Raw genomic sequence first — 22,056 nt, forward strand, 5'->3', positions numbered from 1 at the left:
AGCCACTTTGTTTATGCAGGATTTAGTTTAGCCCATCATTTGATTTTTCATGCATCATAAAATAGGCTGGACTGTAAGATCTCTCACACCTGTAGTGGTGTGTGTGCGGTCTGTGTGCATGTGTGTGTGTGTGTGTGAGAGAGAGAGAGAGAGAAAGAGAGACAAATAAGTTCAAGGATATTCACTCTCTCAGGAGGTTTGCATTTATTTTCTACGTGAGTTGATTCACAAGATGATAATGACAGGCTTAAGACTAGAGTTTAACAACGCTTTGTTGACCGTCTCGCAGACCGCTCATCCCTTAGAGGGATTTTTCATACTCTTTAAAAATAATTTAGTCTCCAAAATTAAATGACAAACATTATTACAAAAGATGGATGCACTCTACAAAAGCTGCTCTTAGAAAACTGAAAAAGAGCAATGGTCTCTTTCATATTACTCTGAAAGGCAAATGCAACTATCTCACTTCTTTCTACAGGAAAGGAAAAAGGAAAGGAAACTACCTTAGAAATGAGACCAAAGTAGTCATTTGTAGACAGAAGAGAAAATGATATCGACTCTTGCTGGGGCTCTTTCTCAAAAGGAATAATAAAGTAGAAGTAACTGCACAGGTTGAGGGAAATCAGCTTTGAAATTGTGTTTTTGTCTTGGCTCTCTTGATGAGGAGATGCAAGAACCACCACCTCAGCCCTCCCTCTGTCCTGTGCCCTCCTGCCTTTTTGTCTTTCCCCTTTGCTTTTCAGTCCACTGCTCAGTATGTGGTTAGCATAATAAGTCAACTCTTTCATTTGCACGCAATTTTCTTACTTTAAGAAGTGGTTTTGTCGAGACGGAGGATGATTAAAAATAAAGAGTTGTACCACTAAAAGGATGCTTTCCAGCGAAGAGGCATCTCTAATGACGCTGTATGGTCAACCAAAATAATAGGCAATCAATGTGAGTGGCTGCATATTAATTATGAATATTATGTCTTTGCTGGTGAGCAGTGAATATGCAAGAGGTCATGCTGTTTATGCATCTGCATATAAAAGCCTCCAAAGTGCTACTTTGTAATTAAGAGAAAAGCCACATTCCTCACCAAATGGACACAAACAAAAAATAAAAAGGAATGCAGTTACGTTATGAATTATGGCAAACCACGATTAACAAGATGAGACTATTGAGTTTCATTATAGCTGCCTGAGTCACCAGCGTAAACCAACAATTTTTCAAAAAGCCCCTCAGTAGTTCTATAAAGAAAAGACTGTGTCTATAAAGACACAATTACAATATTTCAAGGCAATGACGAGTCCGGCACATGTAGATGTGGGCAACTTCATTTAGCTTGATTTGTATTAGATTTGTGTTAGTGATGTCAAGCTCAGTGCAATTAGAGATGGGGAGGAGAGGAGAGACTGTCGGTAAGAGAGATACTTTAAATGACTGATCACGACGAGTGGGACAAATAATCAATATAATCTGATACACACTGTGGTGATATGTTATCGTTACACTGGCATGTTCTCTTTCTTACTGAGGTATTTTCTTCCTTTCCTGCAGACATTTCTGAAATATCCCTTTATACACAGTGCTCACATGGAGTGGCAGCTCATGCAGTCACGTGACAGTTATGGTAAAATGACTCTATGACAAACATTGCAGTAGAGAAAGAAATCAACACACTTTATGCAGGTGACTCATTGTAGCAAATAATTCTGCACAAAATTATGCAAAATCTGGCCAGCAAAGAGCATATGAAGTCAGTTAAGAAAACTCTCACAGATACCAAGCAACAGGAGATGATGGATCCTACATTACACCACATTTGGATAATGAGGACTTCTAACTCTAACAAAATTTACGGTTGTTTTTGCGGGTCACGGCGCTGTATGTTTTCGATACAGTTAGGAAAACAAAACTGAGAATTTATTTCATTTGGTTTGGATTGCCTCGTGGGCCACAAATCTTGCTGTCAAAATGTAAAAGAAAGCCACAAGCTGAAACAAGATAAAGGACAGGAAGCTGTGTGGTTCAGATGAAGAACAGACTCGGTGTGAATGCTTACTCACTGGTGAGTTTCTATACTGAAAAAAGAAACTCTTTCTTTTTTTTTTTTTTTTTGCAGTGGTCTTTTTCTCAGCTTTGACCAGAGCTCTGCTGAGCATGCATGTTCAATTTCAGCTGTACCCCACATCATTCATCTAACTGCACTTGTTCACGCTTGATGCCAGTTTACCTGCCAATTTCTACCTTTTTTCACAACACGGATGACTGAAGCACTTTGGGATTATACAAGAGGTTTTGCTTGTGTATCACTCACAGGTAGACCACTACAGAGCTTGTTGTTCCTTTTCAGTTTGTTACTCTGAGGTATACATACTTCAGAATCAAGTGGTGTACAACAGTGCAGTGTACAAACTGTGGTAAAATGAAATTATGAACTTTAGCCATATGTATATATTTTCTAAGTAAAACACATATGAATTGAAATCAATGCCGTTTTTAAAATTGTTGGCAAAGTGGACACAGAGAAACTGCTTTGTCCTTATATGAATATGGAGGTATTCTAAAATACTAAATATATAAATCAATAAAACACTATAACAACATGTTATTAACCCGCCAAGACTAAACAATGTCCAAGCAATCCTATGTCACTTTGAAATCCAAACTTGGCTTCTGATGTGTAATATGTTATCTTTCAAAGGGTCTCCTTTGTGATTAAGTTCTGTAAAGAACCGTTAGAAAAGTGTCCATCTGGACTGAGAAGACCTCAAAGTTGTTTGAGACATGTCCTGCATCCATTTACCCGTAGGAGTGGGCGATCTGGTGGTGAAAAAAATAATATTTCAATCAATTTAATTGCAATCATGACCCACAGTCTCAATTTTAATCCTTTTTCTCAATTTTGAAGTGAAATAGCTTATGAATTTCTCACCATTAAAGCACATTGTTGCCTTAAAGATGGTTCTCTTTTGGCACAAGCTCCTTGTCCACCGTGCCGCTTGCTGTATCTCATGTTTGTATTTATGGTGAATTAATTAATCCAGTCAGTGGAGCCATGTAGTTGGAAACTTCACTGTGTTGATGTAGCGCAGATCTACTCGCACAGTTTGGAAACAAAAGTAAGAAGACATTAAATACTGCAATCTCTGAATGTCATTTTAAGCAGACCTCTAAGTTATTTGAAAAATAGTGGAAGATATTTAGCAGGCAGTGAACTGAGCTGGCTTTAAGTTCACTTAAGCCCCCTGATTGATTGGTGTGTTATCTCCAGGAAGATGTGTAGGACCAGCTAATTAGATTTGATCACTTACAATTGCTCCTCAGCCTCTAGGTAATCAATGCAGTCTAATTATTGTCAAGTTTCTCCTCCCCTTTTTCCTTACTTCCTTTATCAAGCTCTCACTTAGCTGTTTTGCTCTCCTTCATGGTGGTAAAATATTACAGAGCTTTTATTTCCTGCTTTTGCTCCATCCCCCTAAGCAATGTGTTTTCCTCTAAGCTCAGTTTATCTCTGTTCTATCTTTTATCCGCTCTTATCATTTGGCTGTTGCTGAGCTACTTTGACAGTTTTTCCAAGAAGAACTAGAAGGGCACAAGAAGAACACAGATTTCCGTCAAGGCCAAATGTCTACGATGAAATGTAAATCTGCATGGGCGACCACTATATATGTCTGCATATATTTCCAAAACTGGAATTATGTCAGAATAATTAGTTGCATAATATGTGTGTATTTACTTTTTCTGCTTCGGATCTGTTCCAAAATTTAACTGGTTCTTCCTTGACCCATGAGGCAACTTTCCACCAGATCTCAAGAAAACTGGACCAGTAGGTTTTTGCACAACCCTGCTGACAGACAAATAAACAAACAAAAGTGATAACAAAACAAAACTTGGCGGACGTATCTCAGTCTTCTTTTCAGGCAACTAGTATACATCATAATATTAATGTCCTCATTTTGTGAACTTTAGTTGAGCGGGCTATTATGTGTATGTAAATGAACTAATTATGGTGCGAGCACTGCAGTTTTATTTAGGTCTACTTGTGCCATTGTTTTAAGCTTCTAAGTGCTCCTGGTTGCTGTGATGTTATTCAAACATTGTTTTTTATGGTTTTGATAGGCTATGTCGTTAACAACAAAACTTTCAAAGGTAGAGATGAATTAAGGTGGAGAATTAAGTTGAATTAAAGGGGTGAAATAAGACAGAAGCTATAAATAGAAATAAAATAAGTCAGGTATTCTTTCAACTATTTTAAATAGACAACTATTGGCATCTCAGTTTGAGAAAACTAAGATAAAAAGATTGCCGTTTAGATGGTGAGATTGTGATATTAGATCTTTGGCCAGATTGCTCACCCGTACATCACACTCAGATTAAAAACTGCAGACCAGATCGTTTTGGCTCTCTGACAAGGTTCTGCTGGATTTGAAACTTCATACTTTCTGACATGAAGAGCACTGCACTCACACACCTACACAAAGAGTGAGTACTGTGTTTGTTTTTGGAAGACAGTAAAGGACAAATGCATGTATCATACCCAGGTAGGCAGAGGGAGGAGGTGCACTCTCATTCCTGTGAATAAAAGAGAGCCGTCCAATGATGTGTGAAAGAGAAGCTGCAATTTGTCCTCTTTCACCACCCCTACCTGCGATGTCAAACACACATACACATAAACATAGCCCAGCAAAAATGAACACTGCCCCAAAATGCACCAACAAGGCCTCAGAGTAGAATAGCACTCCAATATGCCCGTCCCATTTGTCTCAATCGGCCTGCTGTCTGCTTGGTCAGTCTTAGAGTCTCAGTGGGAGCAAAGAATAGAGTGAAGCTTTTTACACTCACGCAGCCTCACTGTACTCAATATCTCACTGACCTCTGTGGCCTTGCTGCATGGAATTGATACAATGCATTGTTCAGTCTTTTGCAATTCTTATCCCCCACAAACAAAACTAACCTCTGCTGATATATGCACAGAAAGCATTGACTCAGAGCAGTTGGATTTATTGTGTCTTGAATAGGTTCAGTGCTTCTCTGAACTTTTAAGGTCAAAGACTCAAATTTTAGGTCAATAAGAAAGTCAGATTTTCAAACCTTAAAGGTCAGATGTACAGATGGTGCAGTTTGCAGTAGGTCAGTTTAGTTCAGCTCAGTTCAGTCTACTTTAGTTCATTTCACTTCAGTTCATTTCAAGAAGTCCCACAAGGGGAAATTAGAAGGCAAGAAGAACAGGCATGCAACATAGAATACTCAATGATGCTTGCAGTGCTAAATGAATTTATGTACTGTGTTATACAGTGTTTAATATGATGATAATGATAGTAAAAATACTTGCCAGTATGTATGTCATTCTGCCCTCAAATTCTCCTGTGCTTATTGTGGTCTTTGACTAGCTGAGTACAAAGCAGGCCATACTGGCTGTTATTGATCCATTAATTGGAAAGTGGCCCGTTGTAGTGAGAGGGCTGGGCAGCATGGACAGACAGGAAGAGATGGAGGGTTAAGATCAGCCTGGACTCTAATTGGCAGGAAAGAGGTTTCTATGAAGTGGCGTAATGTGCTTTTTATTGGCTTATAGGGGGATGTGTGGTGGAGGGATGTAGAGCATTTGCTACTTTAAGTGCGATAAGAAAAAAAAAACTACAAACCCAAATACCACGCTATGGGTATGCACACTATTAAATCTGTTTTCATACTAAAGAACGGTAAACCAGTGCCATTTCAAGTTTATTTAATCAATGGTAAACACTACGGTGAGTGACATCCTGACTCTTTTTAGTCTATTGTAATGTAAAAAAAAACCTTCTCTGCATAAGGATATGATTTAGATATCTGTTCTATGTGCACAAGTGCAGAAAGTAAGTGAAACCTTCTAAAAATACAAATATCATGGATAAATAATACTTTTTCTGTTAATGTCCTTTCATCCTGATCATACTCAGTGCCAAAAGAGCTGAGTTGATTGAAAAGTATGTCCAAGGATGTGTCCCTGGTCGTAAAAAATGGAAGAGATGCACATCATATAAAGACTTCTATCTTCTCTTTTTGAAGAAAAAAAAAATTATTTCAATGCCAAACTGTTTCAAAAATGCATTCTTCCTTTACTCAGATTCCATCCTTTGATATATTCTGCAGGTTTTTTTTTTTTTTTTTTATCTTTTTTTGTTCTCTTGGCAAAGGCTGAACTGGAATGGAGTGTTTAGGTGGAAATAAAGGTATTGGCAAAAGCATGGAAGGTCAAAGTACTGAGGTGGCCTGTCTGACCTTCATACACCCTTTTTCATACTGAGCCACCGCAGAGCATGGGTGACATTGAAATACTCTATCGACTGTGAGTCAAGCTGTGCATGTGAAAAAGCTTGGCGCAAGGAGACATTACTCACTAAACATGACATTTTACTGCTATCAATTGGAAGACAGAGAGCTGTGCACTACATCGTGCAATTATTTGTGTTAGTGTGATGAATATTGCTACAGCAGTGTGAAAACTATTCCTCCTGAAGGCATTCCTTTCCACCATTCCTACCTCTACCCAACAGAGACTTTGTGATATTCCTTAAAATATAAACACTTCAGTGTCTTTCTGTGTTTTTTATGGCTTTTAACAAAGTCTGTACATTTGATTGCTCTTACATTAGCTGTTTTTTTTCATTATTATTAATGTTGACAGATACTTCTGTAAATGTCACTAAGAAACTGGGATCTTTGTGACCTTTTATACAAATTGACGTGATTAAAAACCCTCTTATACCTACTCTGATATAATTAACAAGAGAGAGAGAGTGGGAGAGAGGCAGAGTACTTGTCAGTGCCAGTGTGATTGATCCAGTCTGTAATGCACTGCTGCATACAATACTGAGGGTTTGTGCAGTTTATGAAGTATAGGGTTTGTACCTGTATTCCATTATCCTCCTGTATTTTGTCATAAATACTATAATATATATTTTTGGTGTACTGTATATGTGGGACTTAGCTTTGTTTGTGTCTGTGCATGTACATGCATGCATCAGCATGTGTTTGTGTTTTTTCAATCAGTCCACATAGCAGGCCCCTGTGCATGATCAGGTAGCCACATATCCATTGAACACCAGATGGTTCCACACACAGAAGCCCCAGTTCCTCACATACGATTTCTCAAGTTCTAGAGAAAAAAATAAATGGCTGAGACTGAGAGTCAGTTTCTCACAGAAATGTTGTTGAAGGAAATGACAAACTGCTTTAATTTCTGCACAAATAATGCAATAATTTGGTTACCGGATGTTGAGTATCCTCAAAGTTTTCTGTGCTCATCAAGACTATTGTCCTAGCAGTTATTGATTATGTTACATCTGCCACAGATGATGTTCAGCTCTGCGGTTTACTCTTGAATGCATAATTAGCCTGCTTTTGTGGTTAATGAAATGCTCCAACCTAAACGATACACAGCTCACATGTTCAGTATTTTATTATCCTCCTACTCTGTCCTCTACCTCATTTTTTCTGCATAATGAATCATATGTCACTGGAAGATCTTGTTTCACAGCAGGACTTTGTAAAGCCCACTACCTACTTTGTTTTCCTCTCTTTCTCTTCTCCACAGACGGACAATTTCCCCACTGAGCCTAATTACATGGGTAGCAGACAACAGTTTGTTCAAAGGTAAGAACTGGGCTCTGTAACTCTCACTACGTATCAGACCTTTGTTTTTCCTTCCTCTTATTGTCCCAACGTAGTACTTTCCCATCAGGAACTGAACTGACGGGAGAGGAACTACATGTACATGTTTTAAGTTAAGTGGTCACCAGCAGTATTCTTGATAATACATTAAATATGATCACGCACAAGAACCTCTCTTGGAAGCATTTTATTACAGCCTAAATCTTATATATATTTTTTCTTGTTTTGTTTAATCATGCTCATATCTTTTTATTCTGTTTCAAAACTTCCACTGAAAGATTTAAAAAAAAAACAAAAAAAAAAACAATAATAATGAGAACACTGACAGTGAAGTGTCGCAGCCGTACACAATGTTCTAATGCTCTTCTTTTATGTTTATTTATCTAGTAGTTCGACGTTCAAAGACCCTGAGCGAGCAAGCCTCAGAGACAGTGGTCATGGTGACAGCGACCAGGCTGACAGCGACCAAGACACCAACAAAGGCTCTTGCTGCGATATGTCTGCAAAAGAAGCCCTCAAGTTAAAGGCTACGGGCATTAAACCACCACCTCTGGAGCAAGGTGAGCCCTCACTGCAAATTTGACTACATGAGAAATGAAAGCTGCCGCGCAAGCCAAACACACTTGAACCCAAATGACTATCAATCCATTTTCAGTGGTGCAGTTATTTGTATTAACGATTGAGCTCCTGACTTGCCTGAGCGCTCGCAATCTGAACTTATATTTGGCTACTTTATTCTCCCCTCCTTTTTTCTCTGCACTTTTCTCAGTTCGTGTGTGTGTGTTGTGCGTATGTCTCTGTGTGTATTTGACGGTGTGAGCGAGTGTGCATTCTATACACGTTCTCAGTTTATCAAAGCAGACAAGCCCATTATGTTTTTATAAGCCCAACTACTTCAGCCCCTCCATTTAGTCCCCCTTCTCTGAGCACCCGTCTCTGAAACTTTGATAATGGAACATGGAAAATGACTTAGTGAGCGCCAGGCGATGTAGCTTCGTGGTATGGTGATTAAATATGAATAATTATCCTAAGCACTGTGGGTCGGGCAGATTACATATGACATGTGTAGAACAATAACTCCCCAGATATGAGTTGTTCCAGTCGTCCTCACCCCAGCCACCTCGCATGATTAGTGCAGGGTCAGGGGAGGGAAGAAACCAAGAATATGAGTGGGTGCAGAGAGGAAATAAAAAGTTATGGTACATTTCTCATTGGGCTTCAACCACTCGTTTATCCTCGGTGTGAAACATTACCTGCTTGGCAAAACAGATATTTCCACAGAAAATACAAAATTACTGAAGTCTTAACACCAACTAGTGTGTGCCTAACTGACTGGATCTAGAAGTTCAGCTCTGCATTCTGAATATGGATCCTCCGTAATGGTGCTATTAATCCACGAAACAGAAGGGTTGTTTTACTCCTTGCGGAAGGACAATGACAATTTGCTGCAATATGCGTGTTTGCATAGACAAACAACATTTCTTTTCCTTTTCATTAGTTTTTTGAATGAAAAAATAAAAGCCACACACATTGGCAAGAGAAATTGGCCAATTAAAAAGCTCCATATGTTTCTCATTTTGAGAACGCTCCCATTTAATTGTCCGTGAGGGACTGGAAGAAAAAAAAAAAATCACATTTATACACACATGACAACAAGAGCCAAAAGTGCACTTGATAGTAGTCAGTCAGTACAAACTGTCCTGACGTGGAAGGTGGATGGTGGATGTGAACTGCTCTGGCTTGATAGTGCCAACCTCAGCCTGTCCATCCACCTTTCTGTGTGTTGCCTTCGATCAGTATCCTTTTGATGGTCTCGAATAAAAGATTGTTGCACCCATCCACAAACAGACACACACACGCAAGCCCGGGTATCTCTGGAAAAAAACTCGGTGAAAGGCTGTAACCTGCCTTTGCCTGTTTCTCGCTCGTCGCTGCCCTCCCATTTACTCTCACCGTCCACTGTGTTTTCACCCCCGCTCCACGACTTTCGTTCCACTTCTGCACCTCTCCTTGTTTGGGGAAATCGATTGCTGTGAGATTAGACAGTTAACTGGCTGCAGCTGGCTGTGTTTAGCCAATAACATGTGGGCTTAGCTAAGCTGTGGGGGAGGGCAGGGGCAAGAGGCCAAGGCATTGTGCAAGAGCAGTGATGATGAGTGAGGGATGGTGAAACATTGCTCTGGCAGTGTTCCACTGCATCTTTATTAAGTGCTCAAAAGCAGCAAATTATGCCTCGTTTTCAGTTAATATTTGCATGAATCAACAATATTATTGTGTGATCTTCTGCTTTTCAAAGTACAATGTCATGAACTGTGAAAGGTATTTTTTTACATTCTGTGTTCCCCTGCTGTTTGTGATGAAATGCAAGTTGGTTACCTTGTGCCTGGTAAGCTCGGACATAGTCCTATGTGCTACTTTGTCTTAAGCAGACCCATTTATGTACGTGTAATTTATTACAGTAATTTCATGGCTAATTAATGGGGCTTAGGAAACTAAAACATGAGCTATTCATGAGCTATTCAAGGGGATGAGATGTCATGTACTGCTCGGCATTCAGGTATTGTTTTCAGTGGTTTAAATAAAGCTTCATGTGGACACACACACACAAACTGCACAATCGGAAGAGGCCAAATGAAAATGAAAGAAAAAAGGGACAAAGGAGCTTGTCATTGGTCACTGTCTCTGGGGGTCGTTTTCCTGCAGGCTTGTTTTCTTTACATCTCAGCACTTAGGATCTACTTCATAGATCCTGAGTCCCCCCCCCCCCCCCTCCCAATCCCATCCCATCCCATCTTAGGTCCTCTGTTGCTCTTCAAGCCCCCCCCCCACCACCACCACCCCCCATTACTCTCTGTAGCTCTCTCTGCTTGCCTGCCAGGACACTGTGGCCTCATTCGCTGGCTCAGTATAAACAGAACTACAAGTGTGCAAAGCATGTAGTTCAAGTCCCAATCAATCCCCAACTGTGTTTCAGTTCTTCTTTGTAGTCACTAGGTTGTAGCCTGCAGTGCACACACAACTGTGAGTCTCTCCCCTTTTTGTTTCCGATTTTGTTATCCTTTTTAGACTTTTTCATTTTCTTTCTTATTATACTTCATTTCCCCTCAGTTTCACTATTTATGCTTTCCTCTGGCAATAGGCATTGGTAAAAACAATCACATTTCTTCATTTCCATGCTTTTAATTTATCTTCCTGTCTGATGTTCAGTGTGGTTTCCTTCCAGACAACATAATCTGGACATCTTTGCACCAGGGACCAGTCTCAAATTGATTAATTAGCCCTGCATAATTGGTAGCAGTGTATTAATTAAGCTTAAGTATATCAAATGCATTTTTTGCGAATTTGGCGATTAATTGAAGCTCCAACGCATCTGCCGCAGACATTGATACAGGCTTGTCTGGCTCAGACGGAGTGGCTGGCAGCACATTGCTCGCCTCTGTGGAGATGACTGCCTTAGTCGCTATCATGAGCAGACAGGCGGCAGTGGTGTAGGGAGATGTTACCCACTGATAGGGCTGTCCTAGCAAATGGATAGAGAGAGATGATGGAAGAGGAGGAGGAAAGGAGTGGAGGGATGCTGTTTGACAGGGATACTGTTTGGCTGTACCAGCTGACCTATCCTAATTAGCTGTGATTGGAGTGTGATAATCAAGCCGCCTCCTGCCTTGTTTTAAAAGGGAGGCATGAGTGGGACAGAGGATGAGGGGATACTACAAGGACAACATGGATACAGTGAGGAGAGACAGCATGAGATGTGTTCCTATGACAGCGCAGTAAAAGCTGATAAAACAGACTTTGCGCTGTTATTTGTGGCTAGGTGATAGAATTCCCCCACCATCTCATCCCTCAGCTTGTGAATAGGGAAATGTCATTTCTTGTCATTGTGTGCATACATGCAAACTCTTTTCACGTACACACGTACAATACCAACACTTGCACTCACAGGCATAATGTAGACCAATGAGAAGTGAAAAAGTACCATAAGTAAAATTTATTTGTATAGTGCTTCTCACAGACATGGGCATTATACAACACACAGATGACTTATAGCTCACCAAACCTTATATGTATGTGATGTTAGTCTCTTCTTTGTGGTGTAATTTATGGTGCTGAGGATGTCACTAAGTCCTCTGAACTCGGATGCATTTACAGTTTATCATATGTGTGATTTTATATCCCTGTCTGGATGTATGGCATCTTTGAGTTTACAGTATATTCATAGTTTTTGGTTTTAATTTTACACAATTTCATAAGCTAAAAAGGAAAAAAAAAAGAAATATATTATAATATTGTCATCCATCATTCATTAACAATAAAGTATCTTGCCAAATATGGAAGTTCTCTTGACATTCCAGCATCACAGGATGTTTTACTCCAAGTATTATGTGCGAGTTTGTCTTTAAGATAAGATAAGAGCCCATTTATTTGTGGACCTAGTGCTGATGACTTTCACAACTCATTATTCTTAGCATATGCATTTTCAATTAAGTACAGGAGCCAAGACAGTAAACACAATATATTTTGTAGATGCAATTTCATATAATGGCTTTTGAGGTCTTTAATGTGGCATTGTGACATTTTCAAGAGAGAAAATGGTGTGACTATCTGAAAAATCATGAAATTATGTGTTGTTTTGCTGAATAATATTTTCTTTTCTCTTCTTCTCCACACTGAGACCAAACAAACTTAATATTCAGACTTTAATCCAACTTAAATATTCACCCATCTCCCCTCGTGGCAATCTTAATCTTAAGACTCTAGCATTACTGTACATTTACAAAGCGCTTCAAGTCCCCCCAGTCTCAGTCTTTGTTTTTTTTTTTCTTTTTTATTCGCAGCAATTAACTTTGAATCACGAGTGAACCTTTGATTTATAAAAAAAAAAAAAGAAAAAAAAGAAGAGCAATTCCAACATTACGTGACTGGTCACAAGTCAGATTAGATGCCCTTTTCACACTTGTAGCCATGGCAACCTCTATCCTGCTCACTCTGGCCTTCGATAAACCTTTATCTTTCTGTTGGAAAAGGGCATTCCATTGAACATCATTCATATTTCATGGACAAATAAATGCAGAAACATCTTTCATAGGCTGGCTACATGCACATGACATCTGCGATTTGAATGCTTTTGAATTTGTATTCCCAATGCAGCATGATCACGTTGTTATGAGTTCATTATTGACATACATGTCATTTTTGTTCCAGTGCCCTTAGGACAGTACAGTTAATTTACAGTATATTACGTTGATAGTTGTGTTTAATAATGCATGGACATGCATTTTGGAGATGTTTTTATTTATAATTCATATATTATATATATACACTTATAATTCCCTTCTATGACATAAGTGTTTTTAATATGGCTGACCAATTTCAAATTTAGAGACTATTAGTGCATGAAAGTCTCTCAGATAGTTAAAAATTGTTTCATGAACTGCTGAAAAACCCCAGAAAACAAAACACTGATAGCTGTGGCAACTGAAAAGTGTAAATAAGAGTTTGGTCATGGTCTGATGGTTGTTTTTAAAATAGTCCTTAGTCAAAGCAGTGCTGTCATGAGAGGGTTCTGTTAAGCAGTATATCACTGTTTATAATGTAAAGTTTTTTTCAGTTGAAGCAAGAGAAAGGCCTAGAGATAGAGAGCGTAACACACAGTTCGGAAACAGCACAATTGAATCCTATAAACAAATGAACAAAGCAACACAAAATCTGGCTGCGCAAAGACAGGCTAGTTGAAGACACACTTCTTCTGAAACATTTCCAGTGGGCATTGGATCCAAAGTGTAGATGTGATGGAGCCACAGCACAGCCAGAACATGACTCACTCATATCTTGTGATCGAGAAAACTGACTTTTAGACATTTATTCACCAGTTACTGCAGTTACAAGGGTAAAGAGTGTTTGTCAGTGTCCAGTTTCCATTACCATTATCAGATCCTTCTACCTGTAACATTTGTATACAGTATAGGTGATCTTATGATATATAATATCCCCTGCTTTCTTAACCTTTGGCCATGTGAAGAAGAAGCTTTATTTTTATACTGCATAATTTACTCTCAGACCTTAGTAAGTATATATATATCATTGCTGGCTACAATAAATCTAGCACAATAATTTCCTCATTGATTTACACTTTGAAAAAAGAATTTAAAATGGAGTAGTTGAAAATGTACTTTTATTTTTCCATAAATCACTACAGCAAGAACAGACTCCTAAAAGGCAGAGCCTTTAATGTTCACCCAGATGTCTCCTATTAGCAACTTAGCTCAATGAACGTGTTTGAAGTCTTTGTCAGGGTGCATTCTCTAATGCAGAAAGGACATTGTTAGTGTGCGATTCTTCACACGATGTTAAAGCAGTTGTTCTGCAGGTTAATGGACAAACATCTGCTGAGAGGGAAGCTTCATTTGAGAACATTGTAATTAGTTAGTTTACAAACATTACTGTAAACAGGTACCATATGGAGGAGTCACGGTTTCATGTGATGCTATCACATCTGTCTGTTTAAACATGATGAATTGAGGCCATCAGAGTGTGTTTACACCCGTTGTTCCAGTGGAGACATGCACATGTGTCATTCCAGTGAACTCTCTTATAGTGACAAGAGCAGGACTTGATGTGCTGCAGAGCTCCTGTTTGCATTACAGTCACTGACGGCTTATCAGGTCTTTTTATCAGTAATCATTCATTTAAAAATCAGGATCAGTGTTAGCTTCTTTTTATGGAATATATATCTTTTTTCAGTACCAAACCTTTAAGGAATCCATTTAAAACTCTGTAGCATGGCCTTGAGGAGTGGATTTGAAAAACAAGCAACACCTGAAAACAGCAGTCAGGTGCTCGTGTTTCTTCGTACTGTTTGTGTGAGCCGTTGGACAGAGAGATTTGTCTGTGAGCCTTTCATCTTTTCCTGTTCCTCATCTCCTCAGTTCTCCATGGCCTGTCCCTGGCTGGGCTGATAGCCTGATTCATGGCAACATCACCAGCTACTTTCCTGGTGTGGAAAATGAGAACCATCAGCAATCTGGACATCACTCAAAGTCAAATAAGATTTGTGTGTGTGTGTGTGTGTGTGCGTGTGTGCGTGCATGCCCATACACATGTGCCAGATTGTGTGCTCACTCCATTCTTAGAGGATGTGGTGGTATCACACAGCAGTGAGGCGATTTGCAGCTAAGCTAGTAGAATCCTGTGGAAAGCCTAAAATCTTGTGGGGGGTGAAGGGAGGGGAAATATCACAGTCTTAAGATTTCTTCCCTCTCATTATAGAAGATTTGAAGGGATTAGTCTATTTTCTTTAATACATTAGGTTTTATTAAATTCCTTTGTTGTGATTGTGGTTCATGAAGGGTAATGTCCAATCTTAGGTCGTTCCTCTTGTGCCGAGTGTTGTGTGATGTGGGCTGGGCTTGCTGTGGGGTGTGATTTTCACCTCTAAACCTCAGCTTGCCTGCATGGCAGCTCACCCCCTGATCCTCACTCAGCCAGTGAAGCCTATCTCCAGCACTGTGGCACCACAGCGCTGGAGAGGATTGATGAATATCTTGGACTCTTACCACTTGGGCTATAAATCTCTGACATTATCCCTTCACCCTGGTAGCCACAGCGCATAATCATGGCATGTTTATGGATGCAATGAGGAAAAATGTGCCTTATTTCATTCTCTGTACCATTACAACCTCTTATCAAAGTATGAGTGGACTTCTCATCTTTTAAAAACAGAAGAAAAATCCCATTGAGAGTGCTTTTCTCCTGCACCTTGCAATAAGAGCTGCTGCCTCGAAATGCGTACAGTTGCCCAGTCCTCTCCCCTCACACCACTCTGTAATGAGAACATTATAGGGTATTAATCCAAGTGTGTACTCACTCAGATTAGACATTGAAAAAACACACAAAGCCATTTAATGCTGTGGAAATATTATTCAAGGCCCATTAAAAAATGTAGGTGCACTGAGTATGAGGATTAGTGCAGAGTCATGGAGATTTAAAGTTAATCACTCTTCAGCCATATTGTTAAAGTTTCATCTACTACGTGTGTGATGTTATTGTTATAATTATTATTATTGTTGTTTTTCTCGTTTTTATTTTTTCAGCTCGCTGGGACCCAGATTTCCCATGCGTTGTATTAAACACACTTGTTTATATTCAACTGTAGTCTAGCTAGAGATGTGTTGGTCATTGTTCTTGTTAGAGGCCTCACCTGCAGGTGCATTTGAATTTTTTTTTTAATGCCTCATTTGTATGTAATGGAACTCAGTACATAAAGTCATGCGGTTTGTTTAGTTTGCATCTTTCATGTTTACACTTTATACATGCACACAGACCTGCTTGCTGTAAACATGCTCGTAGCCTACATTGTCATCCAGAGTGTGTGTTTTCACACTGGTGAGAGTAAGCAAAACCCTCCTCGCCAAACTTGTTCTACCACACACAGATGTAAGATATAGTCCCTCAAAGGAGCAGCAAGGGAGAAAACCCAGTGTATTTATCTCTTCCATCATCACAACAGACATATTTCTGCTCCCAGATGTTCTCTTTGTAATCACATGAACAACAACCTTGTAGATATGGTGTCTGTGCTATAAATGAAATTAATTAACATTGTGTGTCTGAGCCCCATGGCAGTGCAGCCTACATTTTTTTTCCTTTCAGGCATTAACCTCTAATTGAAAGGCTTAGTTAAATTTGTGATAACAACACACACAATTAGGATGTTATCATAACTTTTGATGCAGAGATATTTTAAGATAGATGTTCTGGCAGTGGATTCAGAGGATGGAGATGTTTTTTGTTTTTTTTTCTTCCCAGTATAAGACTGGTACCAAGGGACCTTTTACAGAAAATAAATGATGAATCAGTATGCTTTGCAACCATCTATGTGTCAGTTTGGTAGGCAGGCGACTGACAGAATTAACTCCAGGCCACTCCCTGATTTGCAAAGGCTGAGAACATGCTGTTGCTGTAAACTTGCACTCTTGCTGCATTAAGACAATTGGTGCAAGTTGTGGGCAGATTTTTTTTTTCCAACTTGTGTGACAGAGCAGCAGAAGAGCTGTTCCACTATCTGCTCTCAGTGGGTGAAACATGTTGTCCAGCACAGCAGTAGGGAGGATACTACGGAGCAGATTATAATGATACAGAACATCGTCACTTCCTGGACCTGAGCCACTTCGCAGCCATCTGTCCTCTGTCCATGGACAGCCGGGCATTGGTGCATTTGCATGAGTGTTTAAGTGTGTGTGTGTGCGTGTTTATGTGTCGGATGCCTCGATGTAATTCTAGACTTTATTCACACTCGTTTACATATGCTGTGATATTCCCCCCGTCATTTTTCAGCCATATAAATTATCATATTCCTGTTTGCTTTCAGCACTTATTTACCTTACAGTTTCATGGGTTTCGGATTTAATTACTGATTAATCAGATGCAAAAAGTAAAACAAAATGCAAAGACCCATTTACTTTACTCTTTTTCAAGTAATCATACATTGAATTGAATGAGAAGAAATTAGATGATGAATTGGCATTTGCCGCTATTTGCAATGTGTTATAGGGAAACAATTAGTTGACTAATAGCGGAAAAAACATTGGTAAACAGTTAGTGTTAGCAGCTCTACTGTCCTTGGAGATTCCTGTCAGTATTGAAGCAGTGAAAGCAGTGCCGCCATCAGTAGTTTTTGTCCCTTGAGTTGAGGATTTCTGACCGACCACAAGAATCCATGTCCACGTCATAATATTAATGAAACATTACTATGACTTCAGACAATGACATGCAACAGTTTAAGGTTTAGTTTTTAAGAAGGCTCTGTGAATTGTACTTGTATTACTGTATTTTTACATGTATGTTTCATTATGCATGGTGTATAGTAGAACTGGTAACAGAAGGAGTAGCACAAGTATTCTTCATGCGCACCAACCTGAGGGGCTATTTTATGCTTTACTCTAACCTAACTTTACATCTAAAAATATGCTATTAAATCAAGCATCTGCAACATTATCTACCTCTTAGATTCCATTATTTCTCCATCTGTCTCTCTGCCTATAAAAAACTTTATTATAAACAGGTAGAGAGACAAGACTTGTCTCTTTCAACGGTGATGTGCTACGTATGACACATTCACACTTGCAGCCTGTTCTCAGAATCGGAGTAGCTAATGCTTTCGTCACTTGGTAGCAATATTGTGGGAGGTGAAGTCACCAGTGGCACAGATAGATTTTTTTTCAGACAATTTTTGTCTCTGATTGTAGTTTAGGTGTTTTCACTTGCAAACACTGCTTGTTTAATGTAGTGTGTGTTATCTGTCCATTTTTAAGTTATATTTCAATACCAAAATGTTGAAAATGTTTGGCACATACTATTCTATATCCACAAACCTTCTCATCTGTAAGCATGCGGCTATATTCATATTATATTTTAGTTTTAGTTTGGATTTGGTGGGACACACAAACACGGCTGAGGTTTGCATCACACAAAGCAGTCAGTGTTTTGAATTATTTTGTGCCCAGTAATATCAGAATCAGAACACATTACTAGGAATTTGTCTTGGTGATTAGTGCATACATAGAACGTAACGAGTAACATATAATAGTAGAATAAAATAAAATAAAATAGAATAAGGTAAAACAAATATGGTTCTGGAGGTAGTCCAAAAGTGAGGTAGTGCAGGGTGGAAGTATAGTGCAAGTAGGTGACCTACTTGCACTATACTACAGTATAATACAGTATATGTCATACTGAATGAAGTGACAGTATTAATTACAAAAATACCAAATAATGGATGGTTTGATCAGTTCTGTGCAGGCAGGTGCAAACTGGTTGTTAAACTCTGATTAAGTGAAAATGAAATGCCTGATTAAAAACAAACAAACAAACAGACAAAGCAAACAAACAAAGAACTCCCAAGATGGCAAATTTAGCACAACCTCCATTGAATCAGTAAGATACAAGTGAAGGGACCCTTTGTCCTGGCTGCTTCCTAGGCTGATGTGAATGAATATTTGTGGTGCCCTGGGGCATTGTTTCCCCATGTTACACTGCATCAAGAACCAGAGAGATAAATTGGCCTGGCCTGTCTAAGGCATCAGGACTTCTTCTCTGTTCAACCATAACTCTATGTCCTTTTATCCACTGCCTGCAGTGCTATAGATAATGGAGTAGTTGAATAAGAGGAAACGCTAAAACAAAGAGAGTGAATATGCTTTATGTGACGACAGTGGATAGGATGATCAGAGATCTCAGAAAAGAAGAAAACTGGGATATATGAAAGGGTTTATAGAGCAACAGAACTGGCACTTAAACATATGAAATCAATACCACCTCAAAAAAGTGTGTTGGAAGAATGAAAATTTAATTTAACAGCGAAAATGAAGGAATACAGAAACCCAGCAACCTAATGACAAATGATCAGATGATGAGAAGAAAGAGCTCATAGATGGACTGATGGATGGATGAAGAGGGGCAGGACAGCAGGTGGACTCCATGGGAGATTGGCTTAAGTAGTGTGGTGCGTGGCTTTCCGGAGGCACTGAGACACCAGGTCAAATTCAAAAGAAAATCTCCTGCTTTAACACATGTCACACCAAGACACGCTTGAACCGAGTCACATGTACACTCTCTCAGGGACGTAATTGCACACTCTGCATAAAAACACTGTCATTAGGCCAACCTCTGCAGCTGAAATAAATATGCGTTAAAGCATCTGCGCTGTAACTATTGCTTTGTGGTATCTGTGCAAATGGCAATAGAAGCTTGGGTGTATGATTTACATCAAATATGTCTGTTACGTGTATGGCACTGTACTATAGCGTTCTTAAACTGACAGAAATTGAGTGAGGGAATGTGTGCATGTGTGTGTCTTGGTGAGTATGTGAGGACGGCGACTGAGAGTGTTTTTCTCCGATAACCTCAGTTTGTTACTTTTTGATCCTGCTAAATTAAGATAAGGGGCTTGGTTAATTAAACTGTCACATGGCAATACCTTGAGGAATTGCGAGGCCAACAAAACTTTAATTGGGTGGCTCCTATTGTCCCCGTGCTGCCTCCCGTCCCCAGGAAGCAGCCCCACAGAGGGGAAAAATACCCTCATGGCTACTGGCAAAGGATGGGAGAGTTGAAGGAAATGACGAGCCAGAAAAATTAGATGAAGAGGCATGAGGCAAAGTAGATGATGTGCCCAACCTAAATATAATTTAAGCCTCTGAACGCACCATATTCCTAACATGTGACGCCGTGATGCAGTGGCTCCATGACAGGATGAGAACCAGGTTAGACCTAAATTGAGGAGTTTTAATTGCTGCTTCATTATGCATGAATGAGAGTCATGTAATTTTCTGTACATTGCAGTAATCTCTACAGTGCATTAGTTGCAAGTCTCCAAAGCCCCATGGACAATGTCAGCAAGCTTAAGATGCATCTGTAATTACCAGCAGCCAATTAACAGCTGACCTCACCATCCCACCTCAAACCACAACAAAGATCTATTATGGAGATTTAGAAAGCTTGCAGTGTAAACAGCTAAGTGTGATGAATCTTCATGCAGTGCTTACGGATGTTTGCACCTCCTCTTTTGGTTTACACACACACTTCATTGAAATTCAGACCACGGTGAGGATGGATGTGTTGCAGATGTGTGTTCTGGATGTGCTACGGATGTGTAGGATTTTTTCATGTTACTCCCACTACTTAACAGACACAGTGAGTCTGAGTCTCTAAATTAGTGGGACTAACATGTAGTTAGCAGTTTTTATTGCTGGAATTGGTTGTAGCAAGTTAAAAACATATATTAAAGTGTTCAGCTCAAATTTCTTACACGTTCTTTCTTACAAGTGAAATGCAGTACTAGTAAACATACATTTTACTGAGGAGCCACACATTGCATCACATCAAGTGAGATGTCTGCAGCTGTGTCTGAAATAATTTCCCCAAATGAGCATTGCTGAGATGTTTATGGGATCTTAGAAACTCTGTCAGGTTGGTACTGGTGGAGGAAATATCCTCGATAGAGCAGTGTCCATTGTGTGTTTTGAAAACAGTTGTCCATCTGTCCCTGAAGGTGATCAAAATCTGCCTTGATTAACAAGTGGGAAATCTGGGTGATGGTTCCCTGTGCTGCCTCTCATCCCCTCCCAAGTGGGGATCAAAGAGGATGAAGTTTAGAGCCTGGGGATAATCTAGTTCCCTAGATTGTGATAATGCTGTTCAGGATGATCATGTGGATGAGAGCGGGTTTGGGTGTGCGCATGGCTGTGACTTTGTGCTTGGACGTACTTGTGTGCCTGCGTGGTGGTGCTCAAAAGAGAAGAGGCAGACAATAGTGGTGAATTAGTCCTCGCAGAGTGATAGAAAATACACACTCTTGCTGTTGCTGTATCCAGGCAACCACATCAAAATTCAAGACATGTCAAACAACAGGTGATTGCCACATCTTCCTTTTTGAGCTTATTATGACGGATATGAATTAATATACAAGAAGTGACAGAAAAATTGGACAAATCCTATTGTATAAAGAAGCTTATTTCACACCCAGTTACAGTGTGAAATAAAAAAAAGGCATTTAAATGCACAGAATGTCTTGCAAGTAACTGGCTTAAGTTTGTTTGTGTTCTTTTCTTCGCAACTCACAAGCAGTTTGTGGAAAAAAACAATGAGCTCAAGCTTTGCTGAATCTCATTTTAGTTTGAAGCTCCCTGTTGTTCCACATGGTCTATTCCCACCCTGATCTGTGTCTGGTGCTGGTGTCCAGCTGTTCCATCAGCACGACAAGTGGTTCAGGAAACTCCCTCATTGTTCACTGACCAATCGCAAACACACCAGAATGCTGTCAACGAGCATTTTCCACCCAGTGGTTTGCATTTGCCTGCACCTGTGGTTTTAGCCCAGAGGGCAGGGGATGCAGGAATGGGGGGTGGTAGAATGGGGGAGAGGCTGGGCATCGGGGTGGAAAGGCAGCCGGGGTTGAGATTAGGTTGTCTTTCTGTCTGTCGAGATTAATCGAAATAGATTCATTGTTGAATTTCCCCCATTTTATTGTGTTGTCCTCAAAATGCAAAGGACAGCTGAGTCTTACCACTCGAATTTGCATTTTTAGAATTTGCATGAACCCATTGGAGCTTGGAGGCAACTTACGGTTGTGTGTGCACGTATGCATGCATGCATGCGTGTGTGTGTCTGGGCATGTCCTTGGTAATTTGACAAGCAAAATAAAGAAGCTGTGCAAACAATCCAAAAGACATGACTGGAAAGAGCCTGTGCTGCGTTCATGGAAATCTTACACTAAAACCACCTGTACCTGAAACATTTGTTTTCCAGAATTTATCAGAATGTTAAGGAATTACACTAACTGCTTTCACTGAATTCTAATGTGTTGTAACAGAGAGTCATGCTGCAGTAGAGTCTCCACTGTGGAGAGCTACTAGAATA

The 22,056-nt window shown here is 39.7% G+C and overlaps 1 protein-coding gene across 1 annotated transcript in view; it reads left to right on the top strand.

Annotated features, from left to right (window-relative positions):
• Positions 1 to 22,056, top strand: part of pcdh17 (protocadherin 17) — a 56,075-nt gene that overhangs the window by 17,077 nt on the left and 16,942 nt on the right. The window contains exons 3-4 of the mRNA XM_046390865.1: positions 7,562 to 7,620; positions 8,026 to 8,198. Of these exons, the coding sequence (XP_046246821.1) occupies positions 7,562 to 7,620; positions 8,026 to 8,198 (232 nt within the window). The remainder of the gene's footprint in view (positions 1 to 7,561; positions 7,621 to 8,025; positions 8,199 to 22,056) is intronic.

This window comes from Scatophagus argus, chromosome 1 (assembly GCF_020382885.2).
Source record: "Scatophagus argus isolate fScaArg1 chromosome 1, fScaArg1.pri, whole genome shotgun sequence".
In the NCBI taxonomy this organism is placed as follows: domain Eukaryota; kingdom Metazoa; phylum Chordata; class Actinopteri; family Scatophagidae; genus Scatophagus; species Scatophagus argus.